Raw genomic sequence first — 20,752 nt, forward strand, 5'->3', positions numbered from 1 at the left:
AACCCTATGCTGCTCCTGGTTTTATGATCTGGAAAACCGACTCCGTGCTAGCAAATGGTCGTGGGGTTAACGTTGGGTGTCCAGGGCGCCAAGAGCGATAAATCTTTAATTTGGAGATCCAGTATACGTACAAAACTTGTTTCCGCTCTAAAAACAATATTTAGGAAGGAACTGTAAGGGTTAAAACATAAAATAATAAAGTGCAAGAAGGGGATGTTTGTATTAATTGAAAGATTAGAATTTCAAGGTTACATGTGTGTGGAAAATAACTACTTATTCGTTAACCGTCTGTTCTAGTTTTTTTTAATATTTCAGGATAACATTTATTGATGGTAGCGAACGCTTTTAACAAGGTTTCAAATGTGAATTATGCAGGGTTTATTTTACGCAAGGGCTCAGGGTGACGTCAGAAAGGCCTTCCCTAGGTCTGTGATACCCGTATCTGTACCTAACTACGTACGTACTAAGTACGTGACTACTAAAACGAGGTGGACTTGTTAATCGCTATACAAATCGGTGAAAAATGAATAGTTATGAAAAAATCAAAAGTAGTTCTAATGATTAGACGGATTTTGTTTATGTTTCTACATAACCCCAATAAAATAATAATTTTTACATGTAGCTGAAGGCTTTTGAAATATTGAAAGGTAAGTAATTAAGTAAATAAACAGATCCAATAGTCTTGATTAACACAATTTTATACAGTTACAGTTTGGATAAATCGATGACTTCACAGGGAACAAATGGACGACACAAACGGAATGCTCTGACCTGGAAGTTGAGTGGACGTTGCGGTCTCGACACAGGGAACTCGTGGCTGTTGTTCTCCACTTGATGATGATTGTCCGCAGCAAAATCCTCAATCCGGTGGCAGGCCAGTTCAGAGACGACACATCGACAATAGGACAATAGGACAAAAAGTAGACGTAAAAGAAAAGAAGCTAGAAAAGATTCGACCATTACAATAAGTTTTACATATGTAATAATTACCTCGAAGATGTTTCGAGCTTCTCAAGTAAACCGAATGGTTTGTACGATTTTTGTGTCCGCCGAAGCGATGCTGTTCAATACCGTACTCCAAAATACCTCAATAACTTAGGTAAGAACTTATTCAACAGTGCACTCATATATCCTCAAAATTTGAGATTTGCAATGGCTTTTTAGAGTGGCTACTGCAATCGTACCATGCTCACACAAAGCTATCAGAAGACAGAATGGCCGAAACCGGGAAATGTACAAGAAGAAAATCAAGTTCCAATAATGTGACAGGAAGAGAAGAAAATATCAGAAACAAGTCAATAGGTCAAGTACAAACAATAAATAAGTAAACAAGACTATAGGCAACACATAAGACACAAGGATTTAATTAACGTTACAATAGGCATACCTTGTCTTATTGTACCATGCCTCCTACCTCAACGTCGTGGCGCTGTAATTTGTGACCGGTTTTCAACGTCATTTTCCTGTATTAATATATTACATAAACCGCAGCTTCGACGTAACGCGCCAAACGTCCCCACTTTACACGACACGCACAATTCTACATCATACCTGCATTTTCTTATCAGGATTATTACAATGTGCATTAATTAACAATAACACATCTTATCGCAAACGACCAGATGCAACCTTTTCTAAATTACGCACATTTGACCAGTTATGTCTTACTTCTAACACCGTATCTAAATTGAACGATTACAAAGCTATAAAATTTAAACAAGAATTAAGCATTTACAAACATTTTTAAAACGGAAAAACAAAGACTGAGATACAAATTCAAGTAAAACGAACCAACTTTGTGTTTATTCGTAAATAACCCACAAAATTTACACTTGAAAATTGAAATTATATACTTCATACAGGGTGACACAATGCCTAAAAGTCTGTACATTTCTACGCTTAAATGGAAATTGTTTCGTAAAGGAAAAACTGTAACCCAATTGACTAATTGACAAAATTCTTCGTTCCCAGTTAAGTTTTATTACAATACACCTAAAAGGGAAATTTTGTTGGCTAATGGAACATTTACAAATGGCCGTAAGTTCTTAAGGGATCTTTACTTGAAATTAATATTAATAAAAGAAAATTAAAATGGGCTATTTAACCGCCAACTGAAATTGTTATTGTTACTCACAGCGATTGAAAAATATCTGAACAACCAAATTGTTTGCAATACCTCTAATTAGCCTCTTCCCAAAATTGCCTTGCAACTTCCTTTAAATTGAGTCTGTGCGGTTTGGAATAGATTTCTTCAAATGCCTTTACACTTAATTCGGTGCCTTGCTTTTACTAACTTTCACTGTGATTCTTTCGCATTTCAAACTATAAAGCTAGTCATACTCGACATCTTTAAACTGTTCCATTAACTTCGCTCGATCTAATTTACGTAACTGCACACTTGACAGACGATTTACTTTTTACTTCACTATTTATATTGCCGCGTAGAAAACCTGTTACGGCCCCAACGCAACAGGGGGGGCTACACTCCGCCCGCAGGGCTTCCATAACCTTCGCCGCACCTATCAACCAATCACGAATTTCTATTCCCCGTAGAAAAACCGAAAAGGTACCGACGCAATTCTCGCAATTCGCTTGTACTATCTCAAAGCCCACACAATTTTATACGCGCTTCGCCACTATTCTTATGAAGCGGCGCATGTGATATTTTACACATGCATAAAATTCCCTAAAATATACAACAGAACACAATTTACACAAAAAAAAACAAGATAGATTGGAAAAGTAAAATGTTTAAAATGTTTTAAAACAATCGAATACGCTGTGTCGGCTGGAAAACCGTCGATCCCTCCATGAAATTTTATAAAAGGTATAGCTGTTGTTTAGAGGAGATCCTTTGGCTCTTGTTGTTTTTTTCCCTGTACGTTTTGCTATATTATCACCGTTCCGATAACTTCAAAAGTAAGCATTTACTATCTTTCTTCCACTAATCATAAGGGGAGTATTGTTTCACCTGCATTTGATTTTCCGTAGCTACCGCTAATTAATTTATAATTTGTTGCTTACGTTCCCGTTAGGACAATCGCTACCGTGTCGCGTGTGTAATTCTGTTTTAGTTGCTTCCCTGAACCTAACCGCCTGCCGAATTATGGACAACGCCGTTTCGTCAACTGCCACAAATTCCACCTGCGCTACCAGGACTAAATTACCTATTCCTTTTTTGACGTTTTTGATAATGTCCCCGGCATTTTAGGTTAAAAAATAGACAAAATTAGCAACTAAATGAATTTTGGTGAGGTGTTAGTATATGACAAGTTTTTTTCTGAAATTTCCCCTCACTTCCTCCGTTTGCTTCGCCCTGTATAGCGATAGAAAGGGCCCTACTGAGGCTAAAACAATAAAATCGCTATTGCGCTCCATCTATGGCACTCTTAAACTGTTCAGAATGGCAACGGTTATTATAACCACCTCGAAAGTTTTCGTACGCTTCCGAACTCTCCCGAGTTTTCTAGAATGTTCTCGAACAAACACGTCATATTTCCCGGAGAGGTTGCGTCACATCCGCCCTCGTTCTTTATCGTCGATGACTAATCTTTCATGACGCCTCGATGTTTGTCGGGATTCCTGGAATTTTCGCTACAATAGTATTAAGTTTACCAGAACAATGCAGCAGAAGTGAAGTAATAGTAGAGATAATAATTGCTTATATTCAAGTAGTTGTTCTTTTCTGTTTATTAAGAGGATTTTTTGCTTTATCTAAGTGTGATGCGGTAATGAATGAGAGTAGGAATTATACTGAGAGCAATAAAAGGAGATTCTACTAGACAAACGGTAGCGTAGTCATTAGAAGGAGCCTCCTACATTATGAGCGGAGTATTATTACAGTCTGCGTACGTAATTTCTGTAAGCCTGTAAAAATGTAAGGAACGACCAATAAAAGGAAATTACACCACACTGTGAGTTCCTTGTGTCTGTAAAGAAAAAGAATTTTGTTTAATCAAGTAATGACTCTTTCGCAAGTGCTTTACAGTTCCATTTATATCAGTAACATCCACGAAAACCAGAAATAGTGCGATGTGGTGTAAAAGAAGCTTCAATTTATACATGACTAGGATAAAAGAGATTCAAATTGTTCATAAAATTCGGCAGGCTGTAAGCGTAAATGGCCAATTCAAGTTCAAATTTAAAGTTGAGCCCCGTAACACATAACAAGGTTTATGTGAATTTTATTCTAAAAAATGGCCGTCTTTGAATAAATGGCACATTTGTGTAAATTGAATTATTTGCTAAGGTAAGTGATATCATTGATCAAATAACTATTGGTGAAAATATTGTCTTGATTTAATTGTGTTTTTAGTTACCTACAAGGCTACAACGAATTTTCTAGGGATCACACAAGCAAAAAGTAATATACAACAAACAACGTTTAACGAGGAATATTCAGGCAGGCGACGCCTTCTGTTAAAAATGGAGACATTAGAGCTTAAATTGAAAGTAAATATCTCTACGAGCAAAGTTTCCGCCTTCATTATTTAGTACAGATGCGTTGGGGAGAACTCGGAACGTAACTAATCATTATCTTTGTGTCCTACATTTAGCAAGTTTAAGCATTAGCAAAGTTCATAACAGTGATTTATCGAACCCAGTTTAGGTGTATATTTCAATACATACATAATACGTGTTGTATTTTCGCGATAGTATATTAAACAAACTTTTAAACATAATTAGGGGATGCATACCATACCACCTCAAAAAATACCTACTAGAACCTGATTTTTAATTAAGTGCTTTATTGCCGTCCAGTTTATAGCAGGTGGCGCAGGAGTGATTACAAGATAAGCCTAAAAATTGATTAAAAATCCAAAGTTAAGTTATTATTACAGGAAGGAAAAACCTGCAAATCTACAGATCAATTCAAAGAGCACACAGTTATATTGCGCTTCGTCGTTCTGTTGTCTGACTAATAATGCAAGGCAATGCAAATTCAGAGATTGATGATGAATGTCCAGATTTTCCGTCATTAAAAAATATGTAAAAGAAATGAATTTTATCTTCGGAAAATTGGAAAACAGGCCCCATTTAGAGGGCATTTGGAAGGAAGGTACTTCCACGGAATGTTCCGTTATTTTAAGATTTTCCGTAAATTCATTTTGCATTCAGTCCGTCTTGGATTTTGCTTTCACATTAAGTTTGCGCCGTAATCCTACCGCTCCGTTAGTTACAAGGTAAGTTTTTTGCTACTTTCCGTTCCATTAATTATGGAGGGAGAATATTGTCTCGCTTTCCTGCAATTGCTTTTTCGTCGAAACCACTACCGAATTATTTACTGTTCCCTAAGCTACATTCACCAAACTTATATGCGACGAGCCTTGGCTGCTTTACGCAAAAGAAAAGAATAAGCGGTATAATTACAAAAACGAAGTTTCATAACAGTAAGAAAAAGGGAAATCCAGCAGTAATGTTACAAGTACATTTGTAAAGGTGACAACGGCGATAGTCGGCGGAACGGTAGGAAACAGGGGAGCGGGAGTGCTTCGAACGCCACCAGAAATTTTCGGTCATTCTTGTTTCTGGACAAGATACGGTCGGCGATGGTAAGCTCCAGGTCTCGAATGGAAAACGGCGCCGCTACCGAACCGGATTATTTACAGTGCCCGCTCAGGGAACTAACAGTGTGCTTTAAGTTTGTTTTAAGGCTCTCATTAATATAGCGAACAAATCCGCTCGAATAGATTCGTTCGGCTAATGTGTACATACAACCAATTATATATACCCGCGAAAATAAACGAGTGCTTGACAAAGCAGTAGGTATCTTGCGCAGAAATATTAGCGTCGAACGAATTTGGGAGAATACGGACGAACCCATTCGGGTTCGGTTGTATAATGTCAGTTTAAACTTCAGTTTATACTTGAATTGTGGGTTAAAGGATTTGATTGGCTAATATTTCACAAGTTGACCAATCGTATTTCTGAAATCTCTCAGTTAAACCAACCTGAAGTTTAATCTGACATTGTACAACCGGGCCTAAGTGGCTTGGCTTAGTAGAGCAGCATTGGATGAAATTCTTCCCACTTAAAATAAAAGTAAAAAAAAACAAGAGTCTAACTAGCCTGCAAGTACCCATTTGGTGAATCCTAAACGTGAGCGAGATCCCTGAGTGAAGCAGGATCTTTCGGTCCCAAGAACCCCGAACTTTAGGTATGATGCAAATTAATCTACACGGCGGCATCTTAATGCAGGGAAATGCTTGCTAACGACATAAACTTGTCACTCATACAGGGGACATTCTAGGGACATTACAACTATTAAAATCTTATAGACGACGAAGGAGAACAAGAAAGTGTTTGTAGTATTTGTTCCACCAAACCGCCGTCAAGTATAGAAATGGGAGGAATAGTAGCATTCACCAATTATTTGCTGTGATGCAAATTCCTACCAGAACGCTTGGGGACGAACCAACTGTAACCAAAGAGGCGAGTTTCTCCTTGATTACACTCTTACTAACAACCTCGATACCGGAGGGAAATGCTTCCACTTTCCAAAATGCAATAAGAGGGGGGAAGTAACCATTTACTATAATTATTAATAATTATATTTACTGTAATTGGGCGATAAGCCTGTAGGGCAATAAATAAATCAATCAATCAATCACTACAACTCCGAGTATAAGTTGGATGATCAAACAGTAGCTCGTTTTTAACGAATCTTTATTATGCCATGACTCCGATATTTTCTTTAAACTGACCCGGGAAATGAACATACGAGAAGAGCATACAGGAGCAACAGAACAACTGCAAAAATATTGAATCCATAGAATTCGATTCCTCTTTCAGGAAATCAGTAGATTCCAAAGGTGACCAGCTGGAAAAGGCAATAATCTCCTCCTATAAAGACTGCTGTCCGAAATCCAAGCTCAGCCAGGGCGCATCAAAACCCAGCTGCTGGTGGAACAAAGAACCCTGGTGACAAGGTGACTTGTCTTTTCAACAGATTAAAAAGCATTAAAGATAGGATAAACTACCACAAAGTGCAAACAGAGTACAGGCAACTAATGCATGAAACAGTGGCGCGACATTCAGACCAAAGTTAAACCTCTAAAGATCACATCGTCGGTCAAGATTCCAATACTGGAATTGAAATCGAAACTATCGATAATCTCAAATTGGAATTCAGAATCCTCCTCCTCAACGAAGACAAACAAGAACCCTATATACGTTGACGATTCAAAGTTTGCGGAAGGAACAGGGCCTGGATGAACCGAAATCGCAAACAAACTTGCAAAAATTGGAACCTGCAAACTTCGCAAACAAACTTGCAAAAATTGGAACCTGTACCAGTTGCCTTATGTCCACTTCTGTAAACCCAAAAGGAACGTATATAAATAAAAAAATGTTTCAAAACGAACTCGCGTAACACAACAATGATGAGTAACGGGCAAATATAGACCATAGCAGTTATCAATTAGCGAAAACTCGAAGGCTCTAGATGAGCCAGGGGCCGAGATCTCGCAGAAACAAAGAGACAGACGACGGAAAATTGAGTATATACTGCTACGGGGGTTCCTTCTGGACTTGAAAATTACCATCGGTCCGCCCGGCAAGGCAAACCGTCTTCTTCTCAGGCTGCTCAATCGATAAAAATAAATGCTCCGGCTAACTCAAATCGGTGGGCTTTTAACTCTTTTGAAACTGCGTAACAAACCTTAACCTGCCGCCTACCAGTCTCCTGCCTCAACTCCTACTCCTCTCTTTCTTTCCCCTCGTTCTTCGTTAAAGACATAGGCACATTGGAACCAAATAGATAATATATTTAAATGATATTAGAGATACAAACAAATTACAGGGATCTAGCAGTTCTTCTCTCCTCCTTGTAAAAACAATAGCTTAACAATGACAACTAAACTAAATAAAAAAATCCTACCAGGTGAGACTAATTTACTCAAGGGGTGGCCATCCTCTACAGTTTGAAAATTTCAACAACAGGTCATCGGTTTTTACTCCAGCGTGGGCTGGGACTTATTTAAATAAACACAAAAATTTATCCTACTCTTTGGTAATCGTTCATTGGACTTTAATAAACAATCAAATCAAAATTTTTTACTATAGCTTCATTACCAAAAAGTGGGACTTTACAGAACGTTACAAATTTAATTAGACTAACCTTTACAACATTTGTACAGCCGATCTTGTGAACTGCTCTTTCCTCTGGTACAGGGTGGATGTGATGAAACCTGACACTTAGGTCTCTGTGACTTCCTAGGGGGTGGCTTGAAATTAACACACGGAAACAAAATCCACGGTGCCTATCCTTCCTCGGAACGAAAGCAAAGTTTAGTGTTTGAACTGAAGCTTAGTCCAGGAAATCCTTCGCGTGGCGAGTGGGAGACGGCTAGTTGCCAAAGTTTCTACACAGTGGTGTATTTAATTTAAACAGTGACCCCTACTATTTCCTTCCACCGGCTCTTAGAGTTTATTAACTTTGATCGCCTGCGGGAGACAGATTTTTGAGTTAGCGGCACGGCAGAACACAAATTTTTATGATTACTATCCGACGGTAAACCGCGATTTGTTCTTGGGAGGTTCGACTTATTATTTCACCAGCTCTTCTTAGGGCAAATATCTCTCCAAAACGCAGCGCTCCTTCGACAAATGACCGTACGGCACTAGTAGGAAATTCCACCTGGGGCGGATCCCGAAATTCTGCGCCTTGAGGACTAGGGCAGCACTTTGAATTATATATCCTCGAGAAATCACAACGTATCCTAACGCGATTCACTGCATCCAAAGTAAACTGGGGTGAAGCTCAAGGGTTCGCCAAAATATCACCTGATCGGAACCTGGGTCTTCGTCGCCCAAAAATCAACGCGAAAAGAAAATAACACTTCGAAACGGGTGCAAAAAGCACGCAACTGCGAGCAACCGAAATAAACCGGTGGCTCAAAACGCTAAGTGTACCAAAACGATCGCTCAAGGTACGTGTTGACCGCTTGACGTACTAACCGCGAGTCTCTTCAAAAACGATCCCCTTCTTCAGAATTGAAATGAGAAAACCACACCCAAATTACCATAAAACAAAAATGGCTCCCGCTAGAAATTCTCTCATTGGTTTAGATAAAGAAGACTTAACCCACTCTAACTTCGTCGTCAACCTCCAGGAACTGCTGAATAAACTGATCTCACGGTTTTCTGCTGACGAATTAAAAACCCTTATCTCTTGATGGCTCGGTGCTATATCCTTCCTATTCTCGGTCTAGACGGCGCCAAAGTTGATAAACGAACGACAACAACTCGCATTACTCATGATGACGTCAATCAACTTTGCACTCTTCCCACGACGAAATTAAATCTGAGCGAAATTAAATCTATCGGACCATAGTCTTGAGCGAACCGAAATGCCCAAACACAAAATTTCTAACCGAAACAAATAATGAAATATACAGGGTGACCTTCACTATCATGACAAGAAATTTCGAATTTTTTAATGAAATTTGGCGCGAAATAAAACCACTCGTTACAATACGCATTACCCCAACTTCGTTATGTTACACTAAAAAACCTGGCCCATACACCGGAGTGAAGATAAACACCGGAGTGAAGATAAACACCGGAGCGATCATAGGAGTTCGTCACTTTGGGGTCAAATGCCTCAACCACAATAAGTGATAAAGTAAAAAATCATCAAAATGATTAAAGAATGTGCAAGTAACTTCTGTTATAAGGGTCCGAAGACAATATTTTGATATGTTATATGACGTAATATGTAGGGATGATAGATCACAGTGATATTCCTCAAAAACTGTACATTGGATCAAAATGACATTTTTACCCTAAAAAGAGGAGGTTCTAAGCGCACAAGTGCAATATTTGCATATGCTGTATAACGTACGTATGATAGATCACTGTTACTTCTCCAAAACTGTACATATAGATCAAAGTGCATCTTATACTCGAAAAGGAGACCAAATAGGCCTTCCCAAAACAATTTTGAAATTTTCTTGCACTTCCGTCATAAGGGCACAAGTACAATATACGAAACTGCGTAATACATATTCTTGAATGTTGGACATTGGAAAGAAGAAGACACTACTTAAAGGGGTAATTCACAAACAATCGAGAAACTCGAACCCCGAGATACAATACCCCGCTGGACCTAGCCCCCCAACTTAAGAATGGGATCCAATTTATGAGCTATTTAGGAGCTTTTCATATCGCAAGCTTAAAAACTAAAAATTGAACATTTCTTATGGGGTGGCCGAGTCCACTTGAATTCAGCCCCCCCCCCCCACTGATCCGAATTACCTTTTTCAAATTAAATTTTGTACTGGAATTACGAGCTATTTAAGAGCTTTCATTTACAAGTAATTTCGATTTTTGAGCGCCACTCTTAAAAAGGCAAGTTGATAGGCCGGCCAGTTCCACTTGGACGCAATCCCTCCTCTGGTATCCTTTACTTATTTCAAATTAATTTTCAGGCATGAATTACGAGCTACTTAAAGGCTTTCATTTACAAGTAATTGCAATTTTTAAGCGTCACTCTTAAAAAGAGCAAATAGATGTCATCTTGGGAGCGGCCCAGGTCTATTCTGGCGTAGCCCCTAATCTGTTTTTCTTTACTTATTACAAATTAACCTTGTCCATGAATTACAAGCTGTTTCATTTAATAAGTAAGTCTAATTTTGGAGCTCCACTCTCAATAGGTGAAATAGTCAACCCTGGTTGAGGGCGGCCAGGTCAATTTCGCAGTAGCCTTACCTCTGAGCTACCGGTTAGTTGCATCAGCACGCACTCTCTGTGGTTGCATACGACTGTGAGTTTTTAGTGAATTTGTTGGTGTAAAAAGTGAAAACTTGGGGTAGTCTTGAATGTTTCCTCATCAGTGTTAGTAGCTAATCGGACCAATCTATCTCTTCATTGCGGAATCCAGAAGCGTTTCTTTTTGTATCGTAAAAACCTAAATTCCAAGGGTCAGAGGGCCGACGTGGATGCGTGGCTGAATAGATGATCAGCAACTACTGGCCCCAACTTCGGAGCACCGGGCGCCACACCGTTGTATTAAGTCGCCTTACCCTGCACTGAAGACTGGGGCGCAAAAGCAACACCGGTCTGATGGCAGCGCTGCTGATCACATGCGCAAACCAGGTATTGGTGGACTGCTTGAGGTCAGAGCTAGCGAGAGCAGCTCGGGGGGGGGGGGGGGGCGAAATGCTGTAGATTAATTGATGATGGCTACACCACAGTGTTGCCTTTACCGATGACATAGTGATAGCGGATTAGAGGAGACCGTATCACTCGTGAGGCAGGGAGCTTTAAATCTAGTGGAAACATTGTGCGAAGGGGAGGGCTTGTCTGTTAATTCAACAGGAACAAACCTCATTAGCTTTTCTCACATACAAAAGGGCCGACAAAGCTAACGGACGTTGCAATGTAGGGCACCAAGCTACAGGTAGTAAAAGAAGGTAAATACTTGGGCATCTCGTTCGGCCAAGCGCTTACCTTCAAATCACAAATGGAAAAAATAGCGAACAACGTCACACGGTCCCTGTGGGGAGCACCCACTGGATATACACTAAAATAATTATACCAGTTATTACGTATTCGTCACTGGTGTGGTGGAATTCTTTGCCCATAAGAACATGCATGTACTTATCAAGGTGCAGCGCAACGCTTGCCTTAGAATTACGAGGGCAATGATAACGATCCTGACAGTTCCTATGGAGACTATATGAACTGGTCGCCACTACACCTGTTAATTATGGCAGAGGCATTCAGACGGACATACTGGCTGAGGGACAATGGAGAGGAGGAATCCTCAAGGGTGAGACCTTCGCTTAATCTTTGATGAAATCTCTAAAAATAAAATCCTCGGTAGGATAACTGAGAGGATAACCAAAACAGTTTGTGATAAAAAACTGTTTAAGATGATAATCCCTGCTCGATACAGATGTGCATTACACCAATGGCTCAAAAACTACGGAGGACACCGGCTGTGGAGTGTACGGAAGAAATGGGCATGGCTTCAGAATCTAGGACAAAAAGCACCCGTGCTTCAAGCAGGGACCAGGACCGGACCGAAAAAGAACCGAAAACCGGACCGAAACCGGTATTTTTTTCTGGAGCGAAAACCGAACCGAAACCGGTATTCCTTCAGAAATGGAAACGTATTGAAAACCGGAACCCATAATACTTTTTTCGGTTTTTTACCTTTTTTAACAGGTTATTGGAAGTTGAAGGACGCGCCGACAACCACGTCCTGAAAATTGATAAAATATTGCTCTATGATTGCCATCGGTGGATTATAAATTTTTAATAAGGTGTCGAAATTGAAGGCATTACGGGTGGCGGTGGCGTTGATTTAGCCACTACTTAAAAAAAATAAAAAAGGAGGGGCGGGGTTTTAGAAAAGACAATTTTCTGTGGGGAGTCCAAGTAGACTCGACCACCCCCTAAGAAATGTTCGATTCCTAGTGATTAAAGCGAGCTCTAAAATTTTAAGCTTACGATATGAAAAGCTCCTAAATAGCTTATAAATTGGATACCATTCTTAAATTGATTCACAATGGTGCGGGGGGGGGGGGGGGTCAAATCTTGACAGTCAATATGTAGTCAAACAGTTGGAGAAATGAGTTACATTACCGCCACAGAAACAAATTGATGCGCTTCAAAATTAAATCCAAGATTCATAAATTGTGGCAAACCAGAAATCAATGCGACTTGACTTTTGTACTACTATTAATACTTGTGAAAACGTAAAATTCCTTTTCCAAGATAACCTTGCACTAGCCAAAATTCAAGTGGACTGTTGTGCGAAATGTGGCGATGTGCTCGCGGATCACCGTTGCCTCGGCACCCCAATGCACCTATTTTGACCTTTGCGGTCTTACAATCAAATATGATATTGTAAGCAAACCTCAATCTCCAAACTCCTGATAAAAATTTATCTCACATCATCGTAGAGACGGTACAAATTAATCTTAATGTCTCGACACCAAATATGAACGCCTATCAGCGCCACTCAAGGTTAAGCAGATGATATGAAGATTAAATACTTGCAAGTCATAGTAACCATATATATTCTAAGTGAACAGTAATTTGATAATTTAGAGAACTGAGTTCAGTGTATCCGCAGAGAATTTGTGAAACCCTGATTTCGTATTGAGTCCAGTGGTCCGTGTTACAATGGCATGTTTGATTGTGTGCGCCTTGGTTGCCGCACTAGCAGTACTTGTAACCGCTTACATCCAGTGGGGGTACACGTACTGGAAACGAAGGGGTCTCCCCCACATTCCACCCACGTTCCCGTACGGTAACTATGAACCAATATTTTCGAGAAAACAACATTTCGGCGAATGGGCGAAGAGTTTTTATGACCAATTCAAATCTCGCGGAGTGAAACACGCAGGATTGTACGTGCTATCGAAACCAATCTATCTACCAATTGCGACCGATTATGTAAAAAACGTCCTCCAGAACGATTTCCGCCACTTTGTCAATCGAGGAACTTACTACAATGAAAAGGATGATCCCTTAAGCGCTCACCTGTTTAACCTCAGTGGACAAAAGTGGAGAGACCTACGCACCAAGTTGACACCAACTTTTACTTCGGGTAAAATGAAGAGGATGTTCAACACGCTATTGGACTGTACTGTGCCAATGCGCGAAGCGGTAGCAAGCCACTGCGTTGACGGAACCCCAGTAATGATCAAGGAGGTTATTGCCAGATTTACGACGGATGTAATTGGTTCGTGCGCGTTTGGTCTAGAATGTAATAGCTTCAAAGACGACGATGCCGCCTTCCGCCATCACGGGCGAGCGTTGTTTAACACCCAGGACAAGCTAAATCGAGCTAAACGAGGGCTTGCTAATATCTTTCCAACCCTGTCCAGAATGTTAGGTGTTGCGCTACTTCCCAAAGAGAGCACTCAATTTTTCTTCAACGCAGTGAGGGACACAATCCAACATAGGGAAAAAAATAATGTTGTTAGGAACGATATGTTACAAATTCTGATTGAATTACAAAAAAGTAACAAGGAAAGTGGAAAACCGATGTTAACCATGGAACAGATGGCTGCTGAAGCTTTTGTATTCTTCATAGCCGGATTTGAAACCTCCTCATCAGTTACCACTCTCTGTTTGTACGAGTTGGCAAGAAATGAAGACATCCAAAACAAAGTTAGGGAGGAGATCGAGAGTACTTTAAGAGAAAACGACGACGAGATCACTTATGAGGCAGTCATGGGCATGAAATATCTGGACCAAGTTGTTAACGGTTAGTAGGTCGCTTTGGTGCATATTCTAATGTCTTTGGTTTCTAGAAACGATGAGGTTGTATCCATCGCTGACATTTTTAACCCGGGAATGCGTCCAAGACTATCCGGTACCAGACACGGATGTGGTAATCGAGAAGAATACTCTGGTTGTAATACCATCTATTGCCTTACACAAAGATCCAGAGTTTTGGGACAATCCTGAAGCATTTGACCCTGAGCATTTTTCGGCTGAAAATACTCCTAAAATTACACCATTCACATATATGCCATTTGGTGAGGGACCTCGAACATGCATAGGTACGTTTATCCAGTGTACTTTGAATTGGTAATTGAGTAACTCCTTGCAGGTATGCGATTTGGAACAATGCAGGTTAAAGTGGGCTTAACGACTCTTTTGAAAGACTATGCGTTTTCTGTTTGTTCAAAAACTGTACCGCCCGTTTTGGATAAATATTTATTCATCTCAAATACTCGAGATCCTGTATGGTTGAACGTTAGGAAGATAACGTAAACAAACAAGTGTATCATTCGTAATCATTGGGGTATTTATTGGCTTTGTCAGCCTGCATTCTTTCGGTTTTAAATCATTTATTTAGAATGAATAAGATTTTATTCAAGCAAGAGTATTATAACTTAGGGATGATTTATAAAACAAAAGTATTAAAAGCTACGCACACTTGCACTTTTTGTTTAAATTCCTCTCCAGTGACGAAAACTTCAAACGTTAGCTCTTTTCATAGACCTTGGGTATGCCTTTTTCAGTTCTGTAAGAATTGTTTCTACCCTTACACAAATCTATTTCGACATCTGTGGAAGATCATGGAAGAAATACTAAATTAATGTCTAAATTTTGAAAAATAATTCCAATGTTTTATACCAGAAAGTGTAACGTTTAAATGTATACAAAGGTTAGCGGCGCTATTGAGTCGTGATATATGGCGTGCTTAGTTCCAATTACAAGGGGCCTTTATATATTTTGCGGTCGTTGTTATCTTTGATAAGTAGCGCGTGAATTGCTCATTCAGTGTTATTCCACTCCACGAGGAGTTGACTTATTGACGTGTAGAAATTCCATTCGCTACAAAAAATGAGTTTTACTGGTGCAAAAGTTTTACGTCCTAGAATGTGTGTGAATCAGTAAAGTGATGGGAATTAGGTTTTTGGCAGATATTCATGCGGCATTGCGCGTTAAGTCCCGAGTGCGTCTACGGTGAACTGCTAGAAAAAATTGGTGCTAAACCTCTGGGAAATTCGCCTGCGACAAACCATTAGCGCCAAGCTGTGAACAAAGCCGGTGACCCGTAGGTAACCCTGGCGATTGTTTTTAATTTATGTAAAACTCACGTGAAGCCGCATTTAATTTATCCATTGTATTTTTTTGTCACAGAGGCGAAATCCTCACTAGGCATTCAAGGTTAGAGATGGATAATCTACAACAGCCTTCTTTTCTTGAAGTCGCAATTCCCAGTGAGCTGATCGAAGCGACTCTTATAAATCCGCACCTGGGAAATATTCAATTCTTTTGTCTATCTTGGGCGATCGAGAGAGAAAGCACTTTGTGCATTGCGCTTGAGGGAACTACAATTTTAAACTAATTACCATTTACTGATACAGGTGGCACTTCGTGCACTGTTCTTGAGGCAGGCACCCCTTTTTGATAATAACTGAGCTGTGGTATTTATCATGGTTCCAGAATTTTTTTCCCGAAATTTCATATGCAACTGCCTAACAGTAATCCCTTAGGCAGTCGCCGTACTGCTCTTTACATTAAAGTATTAATTTTTTTTCCACAATTTTAAAAATTACAATCAGATACCGATATCGTCTCCAAAACACTTTTAACCCCGGTTGGCGTGAACAAAGCCCCGGATGCGGCCGGACTGAAGTTGCAGTGGCTGTTCGTCCCTTTTGTAGAATCCTGAATCTCGTGTGAGCTAAGGGACGAATATCGAATAATAGGCAACCCATCTTACACCGAATTCCGTCGCACATATATTGACCGACGAAATCGAGGTGGTGTTAGTGGCAGGGATAATCAATGCCAACTGTTATATAGCATCCTTCCCTGCAAGTCAGAATACTGGGCCCGACAATACTCGTACAGGAGCAACTAATGAGCAGTTACATCGTCCCCGACGGTCTGCTATACCGGCGGGGCAAAAGGAGCACGTCTTTTTGCTGCTCGATATTTACGAAATTGTTCTCTACGTTTATCACGACTCGCCGACCGCCGAACACCATGGAGTGGAAGAAAAGAAAATTAGCCCCAGTACCAATGACCTAAAATAACGGTGGGCAAGGAGAAGATGCCGCCACCTGTACCACATTTCTGCCTCGCGCAAGTACCACTTGCAGTTATCCATTTCCTCCTATTGCCACTTTCAGTTATCTCCAAAATGTGACCAGCCACCTGATACAGCTCGTGAAAGACACTTTGTAACGGGGATATTCCCTATACAGAAATTTAAAAAAAACAAAAGATAAATTTAGGTATGAATGTCACATTGAGCGCACCAATGTGTATTATAGCATTGAAAGGAAATTATAATTGTAATTATGACCCGAGTTGGGATATTATTACCGCCAGGAAGGTAAAAGAGAATTAGCAATATAAAGTAATAATTGCGATTAGAAATGCAATTCTATTTCACATGTAAATAGAATAGGATCATAAATACTGCTTTACGTATGTATATTCGGAATGAGGTTAAACACGTCTGCTTAGTACCGAGATCGAACTAACAAAATCTGGTAAAAGAGTTGTGCTGATCTTATAAACGATCCGTCGTAGCATTATAGGCGGAACTTAATTACAGTAGAGACTGACAGAAGGGGTATAAATATAAGTGAAATCGTATGTAAGTTAAACCTACAAGACCGAAGATTAATCCGAGTACCAAATATCATCTCCATAGAGCTGTATCAGTGTCCGGATGAAGTTTCTATCAGCATTTTTGAGAAAAGTGAAAACGTGGAGATTTCCGCCCGCCCACCATTCAATCCGTTCAGGAAGGACACGGTTCAATGTGAAGATTACTGAGGGAGTATATTTTTCGTGCAGATGAGACTGTAATGGTCAAAAGACACATCACAGAAGGGATTGCCACCATTGTTAACATGTCGCCGTACGATTTCCACGATTTTGTGTTCGTGAAGAAACACTTGAAAGGTAGCCCTTTCATGTCGGACGTAGAGGTGCAGGACGAGGTCGGTGAGGCCTGGGAGCGAGGCGAGGCCAAAGAATTCAGTCACATTTATATCAAACGGTTACAGAAAATATCATCAAAAGAGGTCATATGTTCCAGGAAAACTGTTTTGTAAATCCAAACTGTTTGAAGTACAAGAAAACAATAATTTTAAAGCTTTCATGGATTATGTGTAAGTGACCCTCACGGAACTCCTGACACTTTCGGATAAAAAATTATAATTAACTATACAAAATCGCTTCCCATATCACCGGGATCAGTATTTCTATCCGTTAATTAAACGAATGCGGCCCTTGTCTAAACAAAATGTATTTAAGTAGGTGTTCCATTTTCCAATTTGTATGTAAATTACGGATACTCACGCGAACGCGTAATTTTTGTACAAAATCCCTACCAGTAATTAGTAAACAATCAAAAATCTTATCGGAAACTTTAGTGATCAACAAATTTAGATAGTCTATGTTCACTAATTTTAAGACTCATGTACAACCTGTTATTACTTCTGATTGATTAGACGGCGAGTGTTTTCACTTCAAATAATGAGAAAATTGGGTACTTTTCAGATAATTTAATTAACTCCAAATGTGCGATTTTGGGATAAAAACTTGTTGGGATAAAAATAACTTGGGTTGCTGCTATCGGTGAAAATATTTAGCCCCTTACTTTAAAAACCAAGCATATAATTATATTTTGCTTAATTATTTTATGTTTTATAAAAAAGACTGATTATTTATGCTATACATGATACGACCTTGATTTAAATTGAATGTTGTAAGTCATTATTAGATAAACATGCAAAATTATTGCTTATATTTAAATTGATAATACATTGTAAGGTGATAGGTAAATGTGCAGATGTTTCCTATGTGTCGAATTTCCTTATCTTTGGAAATTATTTGTTAGGTTTTATTTTTGTATAAAATTGGAGATCTGTCTTAAATGTAAATGGGTTTAGATAAGAAAATAATGGATAACATTTTGTTTATGTGATAAAGTAGTGTTTTAATAATGGGGCAAAATTAGTGGATTTGCGCGCCTTCATAGAGAAAAGTGGAAGGGGTTCGCGATAGCGCTTGTTTATGAAAGGCAGTTTTGGAAGAAAAGGTGAGGTGACCTTCTTTGTACAAGATACAAGGGATACAAGAGAACGTTCCGTGAAACTGCATACAAAAAATCAGGTGGTTATTAATAATTGTTATGACCTAGTGATTTCGGCACTTTGGTTCGAGTTTGTGGGTAGATGTTCCGGTAATGAAAATGTAATCACCCGTGGCTTAACGAGCTATCTTCGTCGTAGCTTGTTTTCGTGGTTTCAAACGAATTTTTTATGACAACTGTTAGACTGTCGCGGCTCTCTTAGAACGAACTGTTTCTTTGATCAAAACAAAAACTACCCTTGACTTTCTCAAGGGTCAAAAAGTCAAAGGGCCATAATCTCATTAGTTGAACTTTACACTTTAGCGGGCGCTGTAGGGTTCCGTGGTAGGTGGGGAGCTACAGGGACGAATTTGACTTTTCTGACATAGAGATTGATCAAAATAATAAACTACAGGGAGCGTCCCAGGCTACCCCTTAAGTTACGTTACAGGTCCAAGCCCCAACAACAATCCCAACCACGGAAGTCCGGCACTAAGCAAAAGAGGACTCCGGTCAGGTGGGCAAACGGGTAGGCCTATAGAAAAAGAGGCGGAGGTTGCGGTTGACTGAACGTTGTTTAGGGCCGGTTCTACAATGCGAGAATAAGCTTATACTCGGTTAAATTTTTGAGTTGCGTTCTACAGTCATTCGATCACCCTAGAATAGCTATACCTCGTATATCCGGGAGTAGCTCATTTGTACGCATATTAGTTCACTTTGTGCTGACATTTGTACTGACTACAAAATTTTTTGTGATTTGTGTATTGATTTCGCGGGTCTTAGAAGTGATGGAAAGTGATGAGGGTAAAAAAGGTGCAGTAATTTTACATCTGATGAAGTAGATGTGCTAGTTAGCTTGGTTGAAGAATTCAAGGATATAGTAGGAAGTGTTATGAAGTTATTATGAAGAGAGGCGATTGCATCTGTCACCTGGGTCTCAATGCCACAGGCAGAGGTTTTGCTAACACCTGCAAAATCTGCAACTGAAATGAGCATGTTGCCTGTTGCATAAAAACGTAAACTTAAGAGCAACTTTGTTGTTGGTGTTATCGCATGATTTCTGTCTCTGGTACTTTGAATTCTATCCTGAATCATTTCTAGGAGCATTTCACATGTACGCTTTTGCAGACAAAATCGTGTAAAGAATTCCAAATCGTCTTCAAAGAAATTTGGTCTGTAAACCATCGAATAGGCATTCTAGTTATGTAAAGCAAAATAACGTCAGCTTACCGACGTCTGAACATTTTCGGATTATGTCCGTTCTCAAACTCATCCCAGTCATCTTTGGCAGAGTCGAAAATATTTATGTTCATTGGGGATTTACGGTTATCCCCATCCCCATTTTGATTTTGATTAAAAAATCACAAAAAACACGTGCTGTCAGCTTGGCAAGTAAGTGACAAACGAGAACGACATACAAAACCGCTACCAATAGAATGGGAGAATAACTTTGATGCCTGGTATATCCAAACAATTTCAAAGGGATAACTTATCCGCCATTTTACACCTGGAATAACGCTATTCTGCAAATGTAGAACCAAACTTTCGAATGTTACTCCAAGAATAGCTTGTCCGTGGTACATACTAGCATTGTAGAACCGGCCCTTAGTCGCGTTTTACGATACACAGTGCACTCTGCGGTAATGTTATCTTTTCCCGCCCCTAGGCGGTAAATATTTACAGAAGAATATACTATAAAATATCAATAAAATTGAACTAAAATTTAAAAAAAAATGTGAATTGAAGAAAATACGTTCATGGGCTCCCGTTACAACTTCTGTTTTAAAGCAAAATCACTTCTAAGATCAGCAGACTATGCATTTTTCTGCGGTAGTAGTCAATTGTCTTCTAAAGAGATATGTATAATTGCAAAATAAATGCATCAAGATGAAGTATATCGCTTACCTAATATCAACGTTAGGTATATTATTTCGTAAATGCAAAACACATCCGAAGTCACCTACTAAAAAAACCTGGCAACGTTGACTGCCATATTGATGACTGTTACTTTCTAGGACACACAACGGTTTTCACTTAAGTGATTCAATCTAAAACTCAATAAGGGCTGTGAGTAGAAAAATGGCTTTAGAAGGTGATAAAATTAGGCGTGTAATAAGCACGAAACGTTTTGTCACCTCTGCAGCAATCTACGTGAAGCTTTCAACGCCAACGGAAGCCATGCAG

General features: G+C 39.5%; 2 protein-coding genes across 4 annotated transcripts in view; one reads left to right on the forward strand and one right to left on the reverse strand.

Moving 5' to 3' along the window:
* The window catches only part of LOC116170852 (inactive dipeptidyl peptidase 10-like), a 226,028-nt gene that overhangs the window by 87,081 nt on the left and 118,195 nt on the right, over window positions 1-20,752 (reverse strand). The gene's annotated exons all lie outside the window — the stretch shown is intronic.
* On the forward strand, window positions 13,016-14,901 carry LOC116170853 (probable cytochrome P450 6a14). The gene is made up of 3 exons (XM_031487381.1): window positions 13,016-14,224; window positions 14,271-14,522; window positions 14,573-14,901. Exons 1-3 carry the CDS (start codon window positions 13,135-13,137, stop codon window positions 14,734-14,736), a joined length of 1,506 nt encoding a protein of 501 aa, XP_031343241.1. The 5' UTR covers window positions 13,016-13,134; the 3' UTR covers window positions 14,737-14,901.

This window comes from Photinus pyralis, unplaced genomic scaffold (genome assembly GCF_008802855.1).
Source record: "Photinus pyralis isolate 1611_PpyrPB1 unplaced genomic scaffold, Ppyr1.3 Ppyr1.4_LG5, whole genome shotgun sequence".
Taxonomy (NCBI): Eukaryota; Metazoa; Arthropoda; class Insecta; order Coleoptera; family Lampyridae; genus Photinus; species Photinus pyralis.